The following is a 23,293-nucleotide window of genomic DNA, read 5'->3' on the forward strand; positions in this document are numbered from 1 at the left end:
TCATTTTCTGTACTCTTTTTACCGAGACAAGAATTTACAGCCACTAACAAAATCAGACTTCTGTTGAAGTGCGTGTACTGGATTACATAACAGATAAGGAAACTGTGTGGCAGAAGCTCAGCGTAGGTGTTGTTAGAAGCAAATCTCCTTGGAAATGCTAGATTACCTACAAGCACATCAGAAACCATTTGCATCTTCTGCGGATCCCTAACAGGGAGTCGCCCTCGATTCGTGACTCCGCCGCCACCTGTCTGCGTTCCGTGCAAAACGGCTGGGGAAAACCAACGGATTTTAATTCCCCCTTTCAAGTTTCTCAACTCTCAGACTGGGGCTCTCTGACCCCCGGGAATGAGCAAGATTACGGTAGCTTCCGTTTTTTTTTTACAGCCCTTTGTTAAGATTCGCAGGATTCAAAGGGAAAAGAAAAGACGGGGGGGGGGGGGAGATCTGATATCACAAAAAGGCAATACAGTTTCCTTAGGAAAAAAAAACCCCAGGGGAAAAAAAGCACCTCCGGTACAATGGAAATAGTCATTGTGAAATGTGATGATATCTGGCCCTTTAAGTAGGGTGGTGGCAGGGCTGGTGCGACCTGCAGCATGTGCTTGGGTACCAGGAGCCGTGCCACGGGTGCCCCCTCTTCGTCCCCCCCTCTGCGTTATCTCTGGGCCTCAGGGAGGGGCTGCTCACCGAGATTTTACTCTGCAGAAGGGAGAAGGCAGAGGGAGCCATGAGCCCCCACCTGCAAGGGCCTCCGCAAAGTCTAGTATCTGTGTAAGTAGGCAGGACACCCCAGGGCCTCTTATCCAGCGACAGCACTGGGAAGCGGGCTGTTCACTGCATTTCTCCCAGGGATCACGGCCCCGCACAGAACAAGGACTAATTATCATCCACAGGCTCTGCCAGCTGTCCGCAGAGGCTGGCTCTTCAAATTTCAGTCTCGCGGATGAATTTGTCCTTTGCCGCTCAGGGTCTGAGCGCTCAAAATTGAGCGACTCATCCTACCGAACACTTTCTGTGGGGTGGAGAGTTCCCAACCTCACTAGACCCACGTTCTGAGAATTTCAAAGTCAGCCTCCCGAGCCTTTATTACAGCATCACGGATGAAAGGGTTTCTGTGTCATTAAATGACTGTTCTGACACAAACAGAGGATCCAGTCTGCTTTCTTGTTTTATATCACATCGTGTCTGATATTTAGAAATAAAACCAGAATGCTGTCTTAGGCCCCGCGTAAGGCGCAGGACCACGCAAATAAAAAATTCTAAACATTCAAAAAAATTAAACATATTAATGTTAAAAATACATCAAAAGATTTTTAATTCTTAAATTACATTTCTTACCTTTATTCTCCTAAATTTTAAGACATGTACATACTAAAATCAGCAGACTGTCAAAAAAAAAGCATGTACATTTGATTAGTGATGTGCTACAAAAATCGAACCAGAGTTGTGCAAAAAAAAAAAGAATCATTACCATCAGCAAATCTCTATTTTTTTACTGAGCTCACCTTTATAAAACCTATTACTGCAAGCTTGGCATTTTGTCCCCTCGTGCTACAATTGCCTATGCACACATAAAACTAAAAAAAGCATTCATATATCTGCCTCTATTTAAGGTTTGGCTGCAGAAATCTGTGCGTTCCAATTCTGCACAAGATTTAATGGACAACTACCACCAAATGTGCATTTAGAAATGGAAAGCAAAGTTCATTTTATTGTCTTCTCACATGATGCAAAACAGAGTAATCAATTCAGTATTGGGTAATCCATCAGCCATCTCACTTATGCTGTTACAAGCAAATCTTGGTTTTGCAAAACAGAAAATGCATATTCTTATGAAACGTTTCCATCATATTAGAATGGCCTGTGACCTGATTTAGCCCTGACAACTCTTCGGACTCAGTGGCGGTCTTACCCTGCCAAACCAGGAACCCAACCATGGCAACACCGTCACAAGGAAGACAAGGAAGATCTGACGCCCTCAGACCTCGTGTTGCAACCGTTTCGAAAGCGCTGTTGCAACCGGCGCCTTCGTGCAAACTCTGGGAATCAGTGTCGGATTATTGCCATCTGCACTCGGCCTCTGTGGAAAGCGAGAGCCTTTGATACCGCGGCTTGCAAAACAGAATGGCCCCCGTCCAGAGACACCAGGTCACGACCGAGCACATCTGCGCCGCTGACAAGTCTCTTCTCCCGGAACTGCAGCGTGTCTGCGGGGCGGCCTCACTCCGGCGCTGCCATCCCGTCCCTCTCCTTGCGACTACAGGGCGCCTCGGGCCCGCTCGCTGAACACCAGGGCCAGGCGCCCTGTCACACTGCCATCCCTGTCACCACTAACACAAGCTGACAGCCACGAGCCCACAGCTGCCCCACTTACCAGGAGACGGAGAGCCCCAGAGAGCCCGGCAGATTCACGGCTCTGGAGACTGCATGGTTGTATGCATGCTACATAATCGCGATTCCTTACTTGTACACAGCATTAGGCACAGAAGGGGCTCCGCTTCACCCACCTCTGAAGGGGCAGCATCAGCGCCAGCAGCCCCACAGCCTACCAGCAGGTCAGGGAAGGGAAACAAGTGACTTCCTTACCAACTGAGTTAAGGGGGGACATTTTAAACAGGTTGGGTTGGATAAGCCAAGACTGGAACATAGCCAGGAGACTCCACAGGACCTGTGATGACCGCCAGGTCAGGGCCATGGCTTAATGTCTCATTTGAAGGCTGGCACCCCCTGTTCCCAGTCACCGTACTGGGGCACTGGTTTGGAAATTCTAGTCCCGTGGGAAGGACACCCTCTTGCTGGAGCATCCGGGTTTTCCACGGCTGCAGAAATCTGTGCGTTCCAATCCTACACAAGGTTTAACGGATAGCTACGGCCAGATGTGCATTTAGAAATGGAAAGCAAAGTTCATTCTTATGTCTTCTCACATGATGTAAAACAGGCTTATCAATGCCGTATTGGGTAATCCATCAGTCATCTCATTTATGCTATTACAGGCAAATCCTGGTTTAGCAAAAGAGAAAATACATTTCCGCTCCCAGTACTGGCCAGGCCCAAGCCTGCTTCGCTTCCAAGACCTGACAGGTTCAGCCTGTAAGATAGTAATGCAGATGTCCAGTTCCCCACTGTGGCTGGGATGAACTTGTGATCTGTACAAGGAGGAATGAAACACTCCTAAAAAGTTACATTTAAACATAGGATATTTTTCCACGTAACATGGAAATTAAAGAGGATTTATCTGAACCGATGTGCATTAAGAAGTCTACAAGAAAACAGCAAATATAAACGTAAATAGATCCCTCATAACTCTTGCTATACACACACACAAGTCTGCCAAATTGAGCAATGATACATTTTAGAACTGAGCTCAAGAGACATAAATGAGAGACAGGAAATGAATTCTTAAAACCAAAGTGAAACAACATGTAACAACAGAGAATTCCTTCCTTCCTTTTCTTTGTGGAGTTTGGACGGCGAGGTAGGAAACACTTTCTGCATCGCTCAGTGCCACAATGTTTACACTGAAACAGGAACCTCACTGAAACCTCCTGCCCAGATGTAGTCATCCTCTCCCGGACTGGCTGACTGTGCACAGCTGCCTGGCGACCTGGTGCTACCGTGAAACTCCGCGGTGACACGCGGCGAAACCACAGCTTCAGAACAAAGACCGCTTTCATGTTTTTATCACAGGCAACACCCTTCACCTTTGGAACACTCCTCTGGTTGCTGTGGTGGATGCGTTCAGTGTTTGACAACAGGGTGTGCACCCGCTGCTCCTAACGCTGTCAGGTATGGTGAAGCTATACTGCAGGAAAGGGAGGGCAGCCATGCAAAACAATTTACGCTTCTGTGTCCTAAACCCTTTTAGGCAACTTAGGCAAATTTTCTCCGCAGTGCACATTTACCACCTTAAACGACAGGAGTGTTTCTTTGAATCTGACAGCCTAAAAAAAGGCTTCTGAGAGATCAGGTCAGAAGAACAGTGAAATAATGCTGAACTCAAGGATTCATTAACTATACCAAGTAACAAAGGCTAAGGACAGGAACTGGAAAAAAAAGTCTGAGACAAGATAAGATCCTTTTATCAGCCATATACAATTTCTTGCATTAGGAATTTGTCTTTTCACAGACCCCAGCTTGCTCTCCATGAGACACACAGACAGGGAGAGAAGCTGGGGGTCAGAGCGCAGGGTCAGCCATTTATACAGCGCCCCTGGAGCAGTTGGGGTTAAGGGCCTTGCTCAGGGGCCCAATGGAGTAGGATTCCTCTGCCGGCCGCAGGATTTGAACCGGCAACCTTCCAGCCACAGGCGCAGATCCTGAGCCACAGAGCCGCCGCTCTGCCTCAACAATCCTCAACATGTGCCTATGTCTTGGGAGGGGGGGGGACAACACAACTTATAACTTATATATCTTTCAACCCTCTATCAGAAAGTCTTTAAATCGCAATGCACCGGTACCTCAAGTTGCCTCTTCACTGATTTACCAGAACTGATCATCTTCTTTCTCTTCCTCTCACAGACGTTATTATGCTTACTGTTACAATAAAAATTCCAAGAGGTCTGCTTGGTACATCTTCCCACCCAGAACAGGCACTAAAGGTTGATGCAGCTAATGTCTCATTTGCTTGGCAGGACTAATAAAATATATATAGACACAATCGCAATGCCGCGACTCGAATTGCTAATCTATAGCATCCAATTCCACCTAGTACAACACATGAAGAAAAACATGAAACCTACTAGAACTAGGATAAAATAATAAGCATCTAATGAAAAAAGACAGATACATCCTTGCATGCTTATCCAAGTCTTCAGCCACAGCCAGAAACAAGCTCCTGCGTAGATACTATAATATCCCATGCCTGTTATGTACAGACACCAAGGTGAGACATGCAGCCGTAATAGTCACTAGTCGAATGGTTGGGAGCTATTGCTGGATCAGTGACTCCAGAAATAGCTCTTTAGTAAACAAAACAGCAAACTGAAAAAAAAGTGCTACTTTGCAAAAGCCCAGTCCATTACAGGACCACCCACTTATACGTACAAGGGGAGGTATGAAAATCAATGCCATCTTCAATTAAATTAAGGAAATGTCATACATTTCCTCATGAACAGAAGCAGAGCACAAGATAAAATCTCTCTGAATTCTTTAGATTTCACCAGTCGTATTGGGTTTTTTCTTCTGCAGTTACAGGATGATTGCCCTTTGTCTTCTTCACGGTGTCTACAGAGCAGGGGCTTAAGCCTCTTACAGGAAAGACAATTAGCATTTCAAAGTAGTGCCTCTGCAAAGAACAAAGACTACACCAAGGGAGCTCTGAGCTGCCGAACGCCTCTCACAGGCTGTCTAGATCACTGTAAAAGCAAACAAATGTTCTTTCAAGCAGGATGTGTAATCCAGCAGCAGCTCATGTAAACCATAAGAAATGAAGGAGATGAAAAGTACACATGGCAGCCTTAAATGTCCATAATAAACCCAAATCACTGGTTTTAGGGAGGTTTTGAATAAAAAATGTCCTGGAATTTGCAGAGAATGAAAAATGCAGAAGATCCTATGAGCCTGTAGGAACACGTTCGGGGGTCGAGAGCCGAGGGGAGGAGAAGAAATCGCCATGACCACTCTACAGCAGCCATATCACCCTGCAACTCACAGCTGGCAGCCCACTGGAGCTCAGCAGGTGGGAGCCTGGTCAGTACCTGGATGGGAGACCTCCTGGGAAAAAGTAAGGCTGCTGCTGGACGTAAAACCGAGGTCCTGACTCTCTGTGGTCATTAAAAATCCCAGGGCGTTTCTCGAAAAGAGAAGGGTTTTACCCCTGTGTCCTGGCCAAATTTCCCCCTGACCTTCACCAGTCATGGCCTCCTAATAATCCCCATCTCTGAACTGGCCTCATCACTCTGCTCTCCTCCCCACTGAGAGCTGGTGTGTGGTGAGTGTACTGGCGCACTATGGCTGCTGTCGCATCATCCAGGTGGGGCTGCACACTGGTGGTGGTGGAGGGGATCCCCATTACCTGTACAGCACTTTGAGTGGAGTGTCCAGAAAATAATAATAATAATTATTATTATTATTATTATTATTACAGCTAGCAAGACAAATATTATAGAACCTGTGACAGAACTGATATCGCAGCCCTGTTCTGGTCTGGAACAGATAACATGTGAGAATTTCAACAAGATCACTAGCACTATCCACAGTAATTCAGCAGATGAAAAAGCAGTCCAACCAAAGTGCACTGTGTGATGTTGGTGCCAGATCGTTACGCATTCACCCTCAAGGTGAGTACCCTATTCAACATCAAGCATGTTAATCGGACATTTCTTCAGTGGCATCAGTGGTACTTATCACTCGCCAGTTACTGAATCTTGCCCATATTTACGACTATTATTCCGACTCCCCTTCTTATTCCCCGAGAGAGCCGCCTGAGGCTGTGCACTGCACTGCTGGACTGCGGTCATGTTGGTAGGAGCCCCGCAGGAAGGGCAGAGAGAAGTTTCCCAGCAGCTGATCAATACAGAACTGTGAACAGTAAGTGATGTGTTGCGGCAAATAAAACTGGAATGCTTTGCAACAGCACAGTTAACAAGTGTGCCGTTTTTAATCACAGGTGACGATTCATTCCGTACCTACTGTATTACAGAACAGCTGCACATCCTACAGGCTGCGTTAAATACTACCATTGGTATTCACATTGCTCACGTTTTTTTTATCATAAGACCTAGAATAATGGAGTTACTCTGACTCACTGGAGACGAGGGCAAAAATACCACAGCGCTGGAAGAAAAGAAAAGGTTTTCACATACCAGGGTATGAGTAATCTTAACATTTCAAACTTTGAAGGCAGAAAAGGTAAGTGTTCAAGCATAAAGCACAGCTGGAGGAGTAAGTAAACATCCTAAACCTAATTAAGGTCTTGCACTGCCTTAGGGAGGAGCTGTGAATTCTTCACAATCGGTAACAACTCTTCCTGGTAGGATCTGCAATTGCACCAGCGAAAATATGACCTGCACTGGTGTGATGTGCAATTATACTGGCACGACGCACAGATAGGTCACGTGCCGCATCACCCAACACCTCCCTCTGGGCAGTGGTTGTGCAGATGGCCCTCTGGAGGTTTGAAAGCCAGTGATACCATCCAAACAACAGGACAGACAGGTTGGGAGACAGACTAGAATATCAATGTAGCTCAAAGGGTATGAATCAAGCGTTGAGACCAACAGATCTAAGAACTCATCAGGAAGCGTGCTGCCTAGGTCATCGTATGATTGACTAGGGAGACTGGCATATCTAAAAACATATCTTAGAGGAAATTATTTTATGTCCTGTGTATACAACCCCACAGGAACTGGCTGACCTTGACATTATTCCGCTACGGATGCCGTAATGAACCGCCTTCAACAAATGAAATGGAAAGAGACGCATGTTCAGGCCCGGGAATTTGCAATACTTGGAAAGTGTACGTCTGATCTGGGAGAGCCACTGGTCCCCTGCTGAGACGCCCTGTTCTCAGACCTGATGTGTAAATAATCCCACAAGTGCACAGGGCCTCTGTTGAGCAGCTTCATCACTGCAGCCAGGTACTAATCCCCTCAAAACCTCTTAAAAGTCACATCAGAAAGCAGGCACAATCCAGTCCATCCCAAACTCAGTAGGAGGCTATGAAAGACACAGTGCAGGAGTAAGAGGCCATCCACCTCCACAGACCTCGCTGACAGGCCTGGGCTGGGAGTTGGACTTTGATTTCAGGAGCTCCTCCTGCCTTGTTACCACCCGCGGGCCTCTTCAAGGCAAGCTGCCCTGGCACAGAGCAGCCCTTCTTCCTACGCAACAGCGCACAAAGGTATTTCCTGTAGTTTAGATGTCGCACAAATATAGCAAACTAAGGGTGTATGATTACAGATGGTGGTGTAGTTAAATGGCTGGGGAGACAATCTCACCTCCAGACCACAAGAGGGCACTATATTCTTGGCCCTGACTGTGATTGTGCCTTTGCCATCGAGGGTAGGTAAGTACATCTTTTCTTTTCACCGCTGCTGTGGTGGACAGTACAACAGGAAAGTTCAGAGCTTTTCTTTATTTTGAAGAAACCGATTTGCCTGTTTTGTGGGTCTACAATTATAGCAAAATTCATCAGCGGGCCAGACACGGCAAGGCACCATAGACTGATAGATCTATGGCGCCCGTTGAACGCCTTATCCAAACAATTTCCTTTTTCTTTCAGCCAGTCATAAATCATACTCTAGAATGAACAATTTTGCCTCCCTAGTTACACCCTGTGATACACAATGCGGAAAAGCAATCTGTATCGCCATCCGATCACAGCGCTAAAATCTAAGAAACCTTTGTGTGCGCCCACGGGCATTTTAACACTAGACTACTGCAAGATAAGACGCCTTGGATGCTGTTTCAAGACATGTTGGAGGAACTTCTTGATTTTAACAGTGGCTTTGATAATGGACCCCACATTCTAGGAGACCACAGGCATTAAAGCTTCATGGAGGATCATTCTACTGTGTTTGCTTCTGACACGCATAAATCGCACCTGAGAAACATTACTGATTTTCTGGAGCTGCACTTTTTCTGGTGCCACTGCACTGGAAATTAACCAAATAAAAAAAAAAAAGAAATCCATTGCTTAGTCATTGTGACAAGTTTCGTATTCCTAGATCTAGACAAAATTCTTATCTTCATGGCAGCTGACCCAGACACTTACTACTTTTCAGACTCTGCAGTAAGGAAGGTTTTGCAGACAATCCTGCTGTTTGACTTGCACAGGTTGATTCAATGACAGATTCCGTATAGTCAAACTTCATATTGTGCACGTTTTAATCTACAGTATATGATGCAGTCTGGATATTCCGTACGATCAAGGGAAACGCCCTGATCAGCAATCACTTTATTTACCTAGTCTCCTTCCTAGAGGCAGCTGTCTGAGAAGAAGGAGCTTGTTCCGCACCCGAGAGCTCCCAACACTCACTGCTTCCCTACTGAATTTCATCTGCCATTTTGGCCACTGATACTTAAGGACCCTGAAGAAGGATCTTTTTGGAGAGAGGTTACTGCCACCATTATATTCATGATCCCATAATCTGGGGAGGCTCTTGGCCAATCTCACTGCTGTGCGTAGATGCAAAGCTGTATACTCTAGTACTACCTTGCTGGTTGGAGGTTTGCAGAAACCATATTAGTTTACCATGATCAGACGGATTTATTAAAGGGCATCTGGTATCAGTTTCCCGCAGGTCTTCTCTGTATGACACACGTGTCACACACATTCTTGCACTGGAGGTGGAAACGGTGCCAGACCGACCACAGGTATTTCCACTCAGAACGGTCCTAGATTACATGGGGCTGGGATCAGCTTTCCTCAACGTCTATCCGTTTTGGAGGTGCGGTCTCTCTCAAGTGCGTTTTTAAATAGGCACAGACGGAAAAGGGTGTGAGTGCAATAACGCTTGTGGAAAGCAAGGTTAGATTCCCTAAAAAGAAGACTGCTGCCCATCTCAGACTTTGCCGAAGAGCATCTGGATGATTCACAAGAGTGCTGGAAGAACGTTCTCTGGAAAAATGCGTCAAAAGTTGAACGCTATAGCAACAATGACAGACATTTTGTGTGGCAAAAACCAACCACCGCCTTCCAATAGAAGAGCCCCCTCCTAACGTCACACGTGGTGGTGGGGGTATCACGGTTGAAGCTGCTTTGGCGTTTGTATCAGAAAAAAATGTTACGCAATCCATTTGTCAGCTAGAGATGAGCTTAAAGTGGGTCATGTAAACGAGACAATTATCCCAAACATAAAAGCAGATTTACAACAGGATGGCTGAAAAGGAGGGATCTTTGTATTTTATATTGATCAAGTCAAACTCCAGACCTAAACCCCATTAACATGTTATGGCAGGACCTAAATCAAGTTGTTTATGCAGGGATATTCCCAAATGTTGCAGACTTGAAAAAGTCCTCAAAGGAAAATGAGTCAAAATACATAAAAACCAATGCAAGAGATCGATGAAGTTACAGGAAATGCAGAGTTATAGACTCAAGTGCTATCAGTTACTGAATCTAAAGGTTCAGTTCGAGTTTTCAACCAAGCATATTTACCGCTGGATCATTCTGTTAATTAAATAATCCAAATATATCCTAAGTCTTTGTGTTACACTCAATCATGTTATCCTAATTGTTAAGACTAAAGAAAGATATAAGGAGATCTAATTATGTTTTAGGCCTGTGTATACGTACCAACCTAGGGGGTTCACAAACGTCTCCCAAGAAAAAACATTTTTGTTTCTATTTTCGCAGATGTAATAACATTCAAAATACAAATACAACACAAAAGTCCGTACAGAGAAAACAGTTTTTTTTCCCCCAAGTGCACACCAAGACACGGGAGAACTAGGGTTCAACCAAAGAGACAACGCACGGGAAACAATAAAACCTGATCAAAAAAACACCTTTTTTTGCGATCCACACAATCCTCAATCCGCCATCACCCTCGGTGGCGCACTCCCCTCCAAGTTTCTACCCAAGGAACCCTAACATACGGTCAAACAGCTGCAGTGCTACCCCCATGCAGCAACTCTCCAACTCTCCACCGTACCCTCACTGGCGCCAGCATCCTGCCAGTCAAAAGTTCAACATAAATAAGATCAGGACAGTCCAGGGCCGTCAGGAGAAGGAATACTGCAGCTCCTAGCGTGGTGCCACCTACTGTTCATCTGCAGTCAGACCAGACAGCCACGTCTGGGTCACGGTCCAGCAGGAACACAGAATGTGAACAGGGAATATCCCTGTTTAGAATAATGGACAGACAAGAAGAGACCTGTTTCTAGACCTGAAGTCCCAAAATGTGTGAAAAATGTGCCTGCAGTGCCCTCTGGACACAGTGCATATAAGGGACTAGAGCTGGGCGATAATTCGATAACGATAATTATCGCGCTATAATTTTCCTCGATATAATTTTAACAAAAGTTCGATAAATGTTCGATATATATGTTTATGCTTTGCGCATGCGCACAAAATACTGTGCGAGTGCGCGTGCGTGTTGCAGACCGGGCAGCTAACAGATTTGTTTAATGTTTCTGCTGTTTCGCAAGTGTTTGTTGTGTTCTTAAAATAAAAAGTTGTTTAATTTACCAATTAACTGTCTGGTTTCTTCAACTTTCACTCAGGAGAAAAAATCTGCCTTTAAACTTGAAAGAAATAATGATTCGACATTTATCGTGATAATTATCGATATCGACTGATATGAAAATTTTTATCGTGATAATGTTTTTGGCCATATCGCCCAGCCCTATAAGGGACTTCGAAACCTTCATAAGATACCTTCTACAAGAGGTCAAATACAATCCGTGTATGAAAGTGGATAGGGTTTTTGGTGGCGGAATTTCTATTATCCTAATAATGCCTAAAGAAATGGCCTCATTTGCAGCTATCACAGATGGACTGCGATGTCTCCTCACAGATTTTCAGTTAACAGCACAGCAATGTGGTGTAGTGGGCAGGGCGGGATACTCATAACTAGAAGGCTGTGGGTTTAAATCCTCGAGTGACTTCACTCAGGGTGTGTCAGGAAAAAGACAGTTCAGCTGCATAAATGAGCACACACTTTCTGTAACAGCTTGTGTAGGGTACACACAGTACTGAGATCCACACTTTCCCTTTTCAGACAGATGACACAGAAATAACACACAGCACAGAAACTGACATTTTGCAGTCGCGGACAAGGATTCGGAGAAGTGAACGTGCTGACATGTGGACAGACAGACCTTCAGTGTTACCTATTTGTCTTTCCAGGTCTGCGGCTTCATCAGGGGTGGCCCGGGGCAGCACGCCGGGGTCACTGAAGCTGGTTCTCAGCAGCGTGCCCATCACGAAAAAGAACAGGACCCCGCCGATCACAGGGACAGCTGGGGTGATGTTCGTCGCCAGGAACGGACAACTGGAAAAACAACAAGAAAGGGGGGGAAGTCATTGTAGCTTTCCATCTGCACGACAGCTGAAATGTAAGGTTTAGGTCGTCGGAAAAACAGCAGAAGAACGGCAAGTGTGCACGAATTTGCAAATTCAGACCACGCACACCACATACAGAGCCTCGCTGCCTCGCAGTGACTGTCCTAAACTACAGTATCTTAGATGTTTAATTCGTAAATTCAATCCTATCAAGCCTCCACTCACTCACTTTTCACACTGTGTACTTACAAAAACTAACGAGAACCCCACCGTGAAGCTCTCAAGAGAATCACTAACACATTAAAACAAGGTAATTTATAGTTGGGATGAGACCCCAGTGAGAAATCCTGATGCTGACTCTCATGCAGAGAAGTATTAGGCCTAATTGCCATGTTACACACAATGACGTTATTCATCTGCACACAAGCGGAGCTGTGGTGTTTCAGAGAGTGCCTGAAATGAGGTGTACTGTATCGTGACGAGCAATGGTGCTTTCACTGCCATAAAACCAAGCCGCCCGCTTTCATCCCTGACCTTCGCATTATTACACAACCTCTTCCTCAGACGCTCGCCCTTATAGACACGGCTTCCCCCAGCCTGCCTCGGCCTCCCTTCTCCCGCTATCTGACATGATTAGAGATAATTTCCTTAATCCGTTTATTTTCCGATCTCGCAGGTGCTGATTAGTGTAATCACATTACTTTTGATCCACTAAACCCTCCCAAGCCAAATTCAATTAAGCTGTAAAGGGCAACACGAGTTACTGAGCAAGAGTATTCCTGGAAAGTGAAAACGAGCATCCAGCTCTCCGTCCGGCTCGTCCTCAAGAGCAGGACAAGCCCTCTTTCATCCTGCAGGATGAAGAACACATCTCAGAGCTCACCGTAAGCGATTTCAAATCCAGTCTCCCCCTTTTTGAATTCACCCCTTCCTACTTCAAACAGCCATGAACCAAAAATTTATACAAAACACTCTCTATTAGTCCCACATGCAAATACAATATTGCACAAAAATGTTTTAGAAATACTTTACAGCCTTAAAACAGCCTTATTTGGAACTCCAAAAGTGTGGCCTTGGCAGTGTCACTACCTTTGGTATAAATTCCAGATTTTACCTGTTAAAACAGGTTTACCCTACCCAGTAAGTTAAAAACAGTAGACAAAAATAATCTGTATGAGATACATGTATCCTCCTTCTAGTCTACAGGGTCTGGTGCGATTGGATTTTCCAGGTTCAATAACTTGCAGGATCTTTTTAAAGACGACGTACATTGACTAGTATAAAATTTTAAAAAAAAGCTTCACGAAAAAGGTCGCAGGTTCACTGTGAACACGCATGTTCTCACAGGAAGAGTAATAATGGCACAGAAAACCGACACGCTCAGCAGGAGTCTATGCAGGTGCTAAGAAAATAATAATGCGCAGAGTTCTGGGAAAAGAAGACCAGCTACTGAGCCAGCAAACACCTGTGGCCGTTCCTTCTTACATCAAGTCTCAGTTAACACTGGATTTTCCACAATGTACTGCCGCTGGAGGAATGGTCTATTGAACCACTGTGAGTAAGCATGCTAAAATATTACATAACATATACTGAGAGGACTGGATGGATATTGTGGGGGCGGTGGGAGGCTCTGGCTGGAAGGTTGCTGGTTCAAATCCCGCGGCCGGCAGAGGAATCCTAGACCGTTAGGCCCCTGAGCAAGGCCCTTAACCCCAACTGCTCCAGGGGTGCCGTATAAATGGCTGACCCTGCGCTCTGACCCCAAGCTTCTCTCTCCGTCTGTGTGCCTGTGTGTCTCATGGAGAGCAAGCTGGGGTATGCACAAAGACAAGTTCCTAATGCAAGAAATTGCATAGGGCTAATAAAGTGATCTTATCTTAATCTTATTGTAGACCAGTTTGAAAAAAGCACAGATTTGATTAGAAAGGGGGAAAAAAAGGCAGAAAGTGCACATTCCATTATGCCAACGTGGTGTCTCAGGGTTTAGGCCAAAAGTTACTTACTTTGAACAGAAAGAAATGACAGCAGCCACTAATGGCACACTTAAGTAGCAATAACTGTATCGATCTGTGCTTTATGATGTAATGCAATGCAACATGAATTTATTTCCTGGAGCCTGGCGCGTCTGGTGCAGGACTGGCCCTCTTGACAGTTCCTGGGGGCAGGAGAGCAACCCTTCTTCGGCCAAGTGCTCACTTTTATTAGAGAGCGCCACTGGACTGCAACAGTGGAACAGGCACCCTTTCACAGCAAACCTGACAACCTTGTGTGATATTCCCCAAACAACAAGGCTTCGTTTACACTTTTCATTTTATTGAAATGAATTTGCTTGCCCCCGAAGAGGCTCAACCATGCTGACGGACGTGAATGACTTCATCCTGGCAGCCGCTGCAAGAATCTGGCATTTGCAAATTGCACACAAGGGCCCAAGAAATCCTACAACAGTCCACACAGTCTCAGACCAGCTTTCACCCTTACGTGAGTGATGTTTACCTCCAACGGGCGATTTTCTGTAGCCTGCGATTCAGCACGGCTGTAACTGGCTGTGCTGTTCTATGAAGGCGGAGATGCAGGATTGACACTGAGGAGGCTGGATTCTGATGCTCTGTTACTCTTTGGGCTCCTGCAGTAAGCTCTGCAGTCCTCAAACAGTGGTTTCTGTCCACTCAGTAGCGATGCGCGGGTTAACTCACACCCGTGGGTGGGCTCGGGTTAAAAAAAAAAAGATTTGAGATCGAGTCGGGTGTGTACGTTTTCGTTTCTCACAACCGCGGGCGGTCGCGGGTCAAAAAAAAGCCGACCCGCGCATCACTACCACTCAGAGAGAATAGCAGTTCAAGTAGGGAGCTGCGTCGCCATGTGAAGGCTGCAAGGGAACAAGTACAGGTTTATTCCACACCCGAAGAAGACTCCACAGCTGAAACGTTGTGTTTCCTCTCTTTTCAGCAGGAAATAAACCCTTACTTGCTCCTGTGCACTCAGATACAGTGGTGCGTTGTAGCACTAGCGCCCAGTCTGACCCCTGGTGCAAGCCCAGGTCTGGCAGGTGGCCTCCACATTCATAACATAACATCACTTTATTAGCCCTATACAATTTCTTGCATTAGGAATTCATCTTTTCGCATACCCCAGCTTGCTCTCCATGAGACACACAGACAGGGAGAGAAGCTTGTGGTCAGACCACAGGGTCAGCCATTTATACAGCACCCCTGGAGCAGTTGGGGTTAAGGGCCTTGTTCAGGGGCCCAATGGAGTAGGATTCCTCTGCCGGCTGCGGGATTTGAACCAGCAACCTTCCAGCCACAGGCGCAGATCCTTAGCCACAGAGCCACCACTCCGCCCTCAGGTGCTGTGGTCGCGGTGCTGCTATGCTGTCAAGCTCCACTGGGATGCAGTCAGTATTTTCAGGTAATTCTGAGCTGCTGTTCAAACAGATCAGCCTCCTCTTGGCGCTCTGAAAATCCCTTCTGACATGACTGCAGGTTTTTGCTTCTCCTCTCTTGCCTCCAGCAGCACTTACGAGCTCCCTCCTCATCCGCCTCTCCTTTCCTACTGAACTCCTCCTCCTCCTGAAGCGAGTCCCAGACTCCCTCACCTCGGCTACAGCAGCTGGTCTCACAGACCACTCCAAGACCCGCAGGAGCTCAAGTAGGCTGCAAAGGAACAGCTTAAACTTTATTCCATGCTGAAAGGAAAAGAAAAGAGACCTAACGTTTTGGCTGTGGAGCCTTCTTCAGGTTCTTCTTCGTTCAGCCCAAACGTTAGGTCTCTTTTCTTTTCCCTTTAGCATGTAATAAATCTTTACTTTCCATCCCTGGAATAAAGTTTATTTTTTTAACAAAATCCAGCGCCTCAAGACGTAACGGTTCCCTTCCATAGCAGATCTTGGATGACTATCCACTTTTTTACACACTGCTGCCTGCTATTCAGGTATTTATGAGGTCTATTTTTGGAAAACCAATCATTCTTGACCAGACCACAGAGAAACACCTCACCTCACTGAATCACAACCTCCGTGACACTGGATCCTTTATAAACCTTTCCACACCACGCACAGCCTAATGAGAACCAAATTCCTCTTCCTCAAGTCCTAGATGCAGGAACAATTCTGGTTCTGGGCACCCTGAACATACTGAACATTCACATCACATCAACCAACAGAGACTTTAGGGCACTGACATCATCTTGTGCTTTATTAATAACTGCACAGGCATTGACGCGCGGACAGACGCTGCAGTAGCAAGCACAGCACATCATTCTGAACACACTAAACCTGGACTGAATATTAAGGACACCAGAAAGTTGGGGTAAACCTCGTACCCCCTAAAAAGCCATGAGTGGAAAACGACAGATCGCTGGCCCCCTCACCGCTGAACGCGCACTTCTTCACCCAAAAACCACGAGGCGCGTCTGAAAAGTGCTCGCGAGGCACAAGAGGCTGCTCACATCATCACACAGAGATACGCTCGCTCCTTTTCCAGAAGATAAATAACTGAAAATGAATCACAACAGCTTTACATTTTTGTAAATAGTAGCACAGCCACTGATACCACAAAAAAACACCGACGTGTTGAATTCAGGATTAATTCAAGAAACAGCCGCATGATCCATTAACTACAAGCCAAGCGGCCATATGGGCCGAACGGCATTCTTCTGGTTGTCACCTTACGTACACTGCAGAAAGTGATCTCATTCCTCCAACCATCCCCAGTAGCTTGACATGAGATCACGTTAACATGTTTTTTCGCGTTCTGCATGTAAACGTGACAGATGCAGGCAAACCACACAACGGTGTAAAAACCGCACTGTTCCGAGTTCCGGGGGGAATGGGTTTCTCCAGCTCTCTTCACGGGGAGTGGGGACCCTGTGGGGGAAGGATCTTTGCCACAGTGATCAGGAGAACGTGCATGGCTCCCTTCCTTCTATTTTAACATCCGCAGTTCGCAATTTCCGGTGCCGTGTCTTTAGTTGCTTGCCAGGCTGCCTGGGATATTTTTCCTGCCCTCCCTCGGCCGTCCCCCGAAGGGACTCTCCTGGAGACGGGCGGTCCCGCTGATCCGACAGAGTCGATGTTGCTGAAGACTATTTACAGATCTGCAGCCGGTCCTGTGACTGCTCTGATGACTGCAAGACTTCGTGATTGAAAAACACGCCTGAAAACCTCCTGAAATGAACAGAAGTTGTGTTCAAGCCCACCTCTCGGGGCCCGACTCAAAGCCCGGACGTGTGCTGTCACACGCTAAGGCACAGGAGGCCAGAGCGGTCCCACACTGTCTTTCCAGATTAATCGCCAAGAGCCTTCAAGCTCTCGAGAACAACAACAACAACAACATGCACCGCGCAGAGCCTAGACAGGAAACTCTGAAGTGAAAAAAAAAACTCATTGTGTAAATTAAGGTCAGACCACAAGAAATGGAAAAGCTTACAATAAGTCATAATCTTTCATCTGTCCATTCAGCAGGGGTGCTGAAGCAATGGCAAGCTATCCCAGCAAGCAACGCGCACAAGGCTCACAGACACCAGGAGCAATTTTCCCTGAAGCCCATAAACTACCAGTCTGTCTTCAGACTGTGGGAGGAAACCCACACGGGGAGAACATACAAACTCCACACAGAAAGCACTCCTGGCGCAGAATTAAACCCAACCCTACCCACTGCAGCTCCCCAAGTCATAACCATATACTGGTATAAGAAAGTGTTAAAGAAGACGATGTCATTGACTGCATTAAAAATCATGCTTAAGATATCACAGAGTAACATCTGGAAAATGCCAATTGACACAGTAATGTAATCTATTTGAAAAGCTCAAAATATGCATGCCACAGGAGGCTAAAGACCTTTAGCAGAAAGACAATGGCCAATATTTATTAGTGTTGTTAATAATACTGCTTACGTAAAGAGACATTTGAAGAAAAGTCAGGACTATTGTCCACACGTATTTTAGGTAAAAAAGATAAAATCTCTGCAGATGAAATTAATTTGTTTTAATTACGGCAATATTGGGAAGTAGTCAGAACTATGATTGTAACAATTTATGCAAATGGAAAACAAGACTGCTTGAAACCCTTAGCAGCTTCACAACCATTATAAATGGCCACTTCATTTGATATTCAAAATATCCGCAAAATTAGGACTGTTGTGTTTAATTAAATCTCAGAACTTAAGCCTTCTTCCTTCAAAGCCTATACACGGAGATCATTTTAATCAAAATTGCTAATTTTCATTTTATTTTGCTTAAAGCTAGTTTTTGCATAAAAGAAAGAAACATGGTAAAATCCTCACTTCAGAACGATGACCTTGAAATTTCAGGCCCCGAAGCAAACTCCACACACACACACACACACAAACCTGTCAGTAAGAAACCGATCCACAGAAGTGTAGGCAGAAATAATCAAAGACTGCTAGCTACACTGCAGCTTAAAAGAAGACTCTGTAAATGCTAAAAGACAGCCTGGAATCACACAGGCTTAAATCTGCTGCTACTGAATTGTTTTCGAAAACAGATTAAATGAGACACTACTTAGTGTTATGTTTTTGGCTAAATACTGAGCATGTGCAGGTTTAGATCTTGCAAGGTCAACTGTAGCTGACCCCAGAGGTACAGACCCAGAGCCCTTAACCCAGAGTTCAATTAGCTAGACCACCCATTGCTCTCATTCCATTTTCCTTTAACAGACTGTGGCACTAAGCTTCTTCAAGCCAGGGTGGCCAACAGCTACAGTACCGAGAGGCAAGGAAAAGTCCCTCACGGGGACAAGGCCTAATTGTTGCTGGATTTGCATTTCAGTGCGAAAAAACACTGCACCCGGTTGAAGAGCACTCACAGCCTGTGAGCAAGGAGAAGGGTCTTTTTTTCAGCTCTTTTGGTCATGTGTGCTTCTTGATCAGCACGCAGCATTCATAATTGATCAGTTTCCACTCCAAGTCAGAAAAACCTGTGGGGGTTACCGGCGATTGCGTCTGGGTTTTATATCGTTGAAAAGCTCGGGCGCGCAGGGCGCAGCAGAAGGCGGAATCACCGGGGAGTGCGAGTGGAGCGCTCTTTCTGACGCTCTGCTCCACTGACGCCCAGGGGTCAAGGTTCAGGCCCGCTGAAACAGATGAGAGGTCTGGCTCCCAGACATGCCTGTGACCAACCTGGCCGTGACAGGAGATTGAGCGCAACGCAGACACACACCAGCACAAAAGATTTCTAAACAAAAGAAGACTCTGACAGGCCACCCACATGGAGTAAAAAAAAACAAAAACCCAGCAAACAGCTGAAATGCACACCGCCATAACAAACTGCAGACAACGAAAACCCAAGCGAGCCAAAATATTTCAAGTAAAAATCACCATTACGCTCAGAAGAAAAGACGGCTGCTCACAAGCTCTTGCCCAAAGGTGCCTTTGTAGGCTCTTCCAATGCAGGGACATTCGTCTCCGGTCTACAAGGGCAGCTACTCTGATTAGACGGATTTCTCTAAATGCCCAGCTGCTCAAGAACAAGAAAAGGCTCCAGCTTCTCCATTTAAGAAAATATTTCAAATAGGTGATTAATGGCTCAGGGAGAAGGCAAACCAGAAACCCTGAAGATGCGCAGCCCCGGTCTAAGACGTGCTCCTCGCCTCCACTCAAGGACTGTTAAATTACGACGATCATTTAAAACGCCGTGGAAAGCTGCCCGTGCAGCGCACTGGGTCCCGGCGGCACGCGGCTCGGTGCGGGGCAAAGCCATCACTGTCCTGCGGACGGTCGGCTCACGTCCTGGCTCCTTCCACAGATTCAGGCGGGCCAGGCTGCTGGCTCCTGCGCAGAAGGCAGTGTCAACTTCCCATTGTAAGGCTCCCCTCCGGCTTGCAAGTCCAAAAGACCCGCCACGCCTGACCTCTGACCTGAGAGGGGTCCACCAATGAGGAAAACCCTGGTCAGGGCACGGTCCAGACGCCAGCGTAGAACGGGGGCAGACTTACACGTGTGTGGCCATTAAAACTCCGCTTCAGTCCATATCTGGAAAGGCTGTCGAGCTGAAGTTTGGCGACAAGCTGACCAGAGTTTGAAAAAGGAAGGTGGCAGTCCGAGGCTGGTTATTCTTGGCTTTGGAAAGGGATTTTTCAAATTCTGTCGTCAGTGGTTCTCACAGGAAACAAAATAAGTATTTGGAGGGCCAAAGTGTGCAAGGACACAAATCACTGGTGCCTGTGAGTTATCCTGCAAATATAGCAGGTCAGTTCTCACGAACACTGATAGTGCTGGGAGTTCCCATTGCTTCTGCCACAGCTGCGTCTGGATAAGTGACACGATTTGCCCTGTCAGATCAGGAAGGCGCAGGGATTGACAGTGGTGTATCAGGGCGTGACATCTTGACTCAGAGCCTTAATCAACAACAGGGATTCTAGCAAGCAAGGAAGGGCCACACACACAGGCGTCACTTTCTGGCTGACGTGCATTGGTCTGCCAACATACCTGTGAAATTGCATAAGAACGTGACCTTCTTCTGGCACCTCCAGGGCCCTTCGTTTGGAAGGAACCCAACAGACATCCTGCCAAGCTGTACTCTTTGCAGAAAATGATTTCATCTACGGTGCCGCCACACCTTCAGAGTTAAACCCTGATCTTTTGCTACGGCTGAAGCTTAGCAGACGCTGGCCCTGCAGACACTGTCATGGAAAAACGGAGGACACTTCACAGAAGAGTACAGCTGAACAGCACAGGCCACCGGCCTGCTGTTGCACACAGCCATCACTGCGATCCTCACAGAGAGACCGGTATTAGAAACAAAAAGGACTGCAACATTCCCCACTAACACTGCCTGAGGGGGGGGGGGAAACAAATATCGGTGCTCCAAGACTGTGTGAAATGAAACTCGAGCTTCAAATCTGCAAACCCTGCCGTCTCTCGCCACGCGGAGGTGGAGAGTGACAGACGGAGTGCGTGGTTTGCGCTGGGAAGTCTTTAACGTCTTCAGTCAAGTGGTGCTGGGGAGACAAGAATCAATGCACGCCAGCAGAGAATTTCTTCTAGAAGAAGGCGGATCAACTTAAAAGACCTTCTCTTGGATGAAGAGGTTAAATTAGTCACATTTTTGCCGTTAAGCTGAACAAGAATGTTTGCAGAAGGTGTCTTTATCATGGTGTGTCTCAGGTCCTGTAAAACACTCCCCGGGCAAACACACAAAACGAACATAAGGGTTTGTTATTATTTAAAGCAAAATACACTGCAGATACCATAAGGCCCTTTGGTCAAACTGCTACTTGTACAGTATTAACTTGAAGATTTTTATCCGGCCCGGGTGCCGAGTTTCTATTTTAGCCCTCATGGGTAGCAGACATGCCAAAGACCTGCAGTTACTGCAAGAGTCCTTCCCCCCCAGTGTCTGCATTAAACAGGAAGTTTATCTAGATTGCGAACCAGAGCAGTAATCACAATTACATTTTATTTCTCATCGTGTGAGCATTTTTCCATTAAAAATAACTTTTACTCTGCAAGCTGACAGGTCTTCGGTTATCATCAGGTAGTCTACGACGTTATCGGAACTACTAAAGGTGTTACAAACTTAGTATAAAATGCAAACAGGGGCTAATGCAAAATCTTAATCTTCATCTATGAAAAATAATCAGATGTCGTTCAAGTGCTCTGAACTCTAAATTTTGAATAAACTACAAAAATGTTCTAACTAATTACCACTAACTGATTCAAAAACAGTTGAATCAGTTATAAACAGAAACAGTTTTGCAAAAGGAGGTCAAATGCCATACAAGTAGCTAATTAGCCTGTTAATGGACAGACCTACATTTTTCTGTAGCTCAATAAAATCACAGATTACTGGCAAATCAATACAGGCCTGGTTTCATCTCCTTTAATCTGCCAGCTTTAACTTTACCCTTTCATTTCGATCTGTCATGTATCAAAAGTATAAGCCTTGCAATCACTTCACCTAGGTACTCTAGAGAACTATGCCTATAACCTTGTACAGTATCTTTATTTTAACTTTGTAACTATTGAGGAGAGTAAAATAAATACATTTAAAAACCCTAAAAAGAAAATCTCTACTGCTCCACCCCCCCCAAAGTATTTTCCTTGGCAAGAACTGAAATTGAAAGAGGAAGAGGAAGAGAATTAATCATTTTTAACAACTCTGCATGATTTGTATACCGAAACCACAGAGAGCAGGAACAACACAACATCTGTCACAAGCTTTCTAGTGAGTCTGGAAGTCAACACTGAGCAGTTTGCTGATGGAAAAAAAAGAGGAAATTAAGAGGTCATACAATTAGCTCCTTCTTAGACAAAAGAGACTTCACACTTAAAGATTTCCACCTACTTTACTTCCCCATTTCATGTAGAATAACGCAGCCGAGACAAGAGGCAAGCCTGATTTCTCCCAAGGAGACAACACCTTCAAACATCAACCCTCATTAAGCCCACAGTAGCAAACTAAACCATCAAAACTATTGCATAAAATACTCGCCAGCACCAGCTGCAAGTGGGTTCGCTTCTGAGGCACAGAACTGCCCAGTCCCTACTGTTTTTCAAAATTTCTGCCCCCCATCAATTGGATCAAACAATGAAAAAGAACAGGATTCCAGCACAGGAGACACACAGAGATAAGACTGCAAAAGAACCATTAGCTACACAAAAAAACTGCTTTTCTCAAGGACTGTAAAAGCAGGAGAGACAGGCACTACCGGAAACTTGGACTGCATGTCCAAATTTCTAATTGCAAAAAAAAACAGCACTACAAACTACTGCAAAGCTAAAAATTCAATTTGAAGGGCTCATCACGAGTGCCTCGTGATGTTATATCGTAAAAGAGACAGCGGACAAAATTCGCCCAGCAACAATTGATACGAAGCTGAGTGCCGAGAGGGTCGGCCAGCCTATCTGCAGCCTGCGCGGACAGTAGCGCCCCCTAGAGTCTGCAGAGTGTCTTGTGTGCGATAAGGTGTGTTGGGAAAAATTCCACATTGCACTCTCTCAACTCTGGTGGTGTCACGATCGTCATCCCTCCTCTTAAGGGCGCTCCGACCCTTTCGTATTTTAGTTTATCACGTGCACCTGCCCCCTGTTCTGTCTCTCATTATTTAAGCCTGGCGCTCTCGCTATTCCTGGCTCAGCACTGGAAGATGGATGCCTACCAGCGGGTCCAGGAGAGACCCGACAGCATAGGCTTCAGACCAGCATCCTGACCATCTGAGTCCAGGGCTCGGCGCGCCTGGCCTCGTTATCCTGTTTTTAACTCCCTGTTCCTTTCCCGGATCCCGTTCCGGATTTTCGTGGGAGCCTGGACCGGCACCTCCGACAGGTGGTCCGTCCGGCTGAACGAACCCGAGTTTGTCCTTTCAAAAGAAGAAGCATCTAAAAG

At 46.0% G+C, this 23,293-nt stretch overlaps 1 protein-coding gene across 4 annotated transcripts in view; it reads right to left on the reverse strand.

Moving 5' to 3' along the window:
* The window catches only part of zdhhc14 (zDHHC palmitoyltransferase 14), a 100,451-nt gene that overhangs the window by 38,917 nt on the left and 38,241 nt on the right, over window positions 1-23,293 (reverse strand). For 2 of the 4 annotated variants that reach the window (XM_088909303.1, XM_088909298.1), the window contains exon 2: window positions 11,767-11,939. In XM_088909303.1, the coding sequence (XP_088765429.1) occupies window positions 11,767-11,939 (173 nt within the window). The remainder of the gene's footprint in view (window positions 1-11,766; window positions 11,940-23,293) is intronic. The other 2 variants (XM_088909302.1, XM_088909299.1) reach the window with 1 other exon arrangement.

Source organism: Atractosteus spatula, chromosome 2 (assembly GCF_055471065.1).
Source record: "Atractosteus spatula isolate fAtrSpa1 chromosome 2, fAtrSpa1.hap1, whole genome shotgun sequence".
In the NCBI taxonomy this organism is placed as follows: Eukaryota; Metazoa; Chordata; class Actinopteri; order Semionotiformes; family Lepisosteidae; genus Atractosteus; species Atractosteus spatula.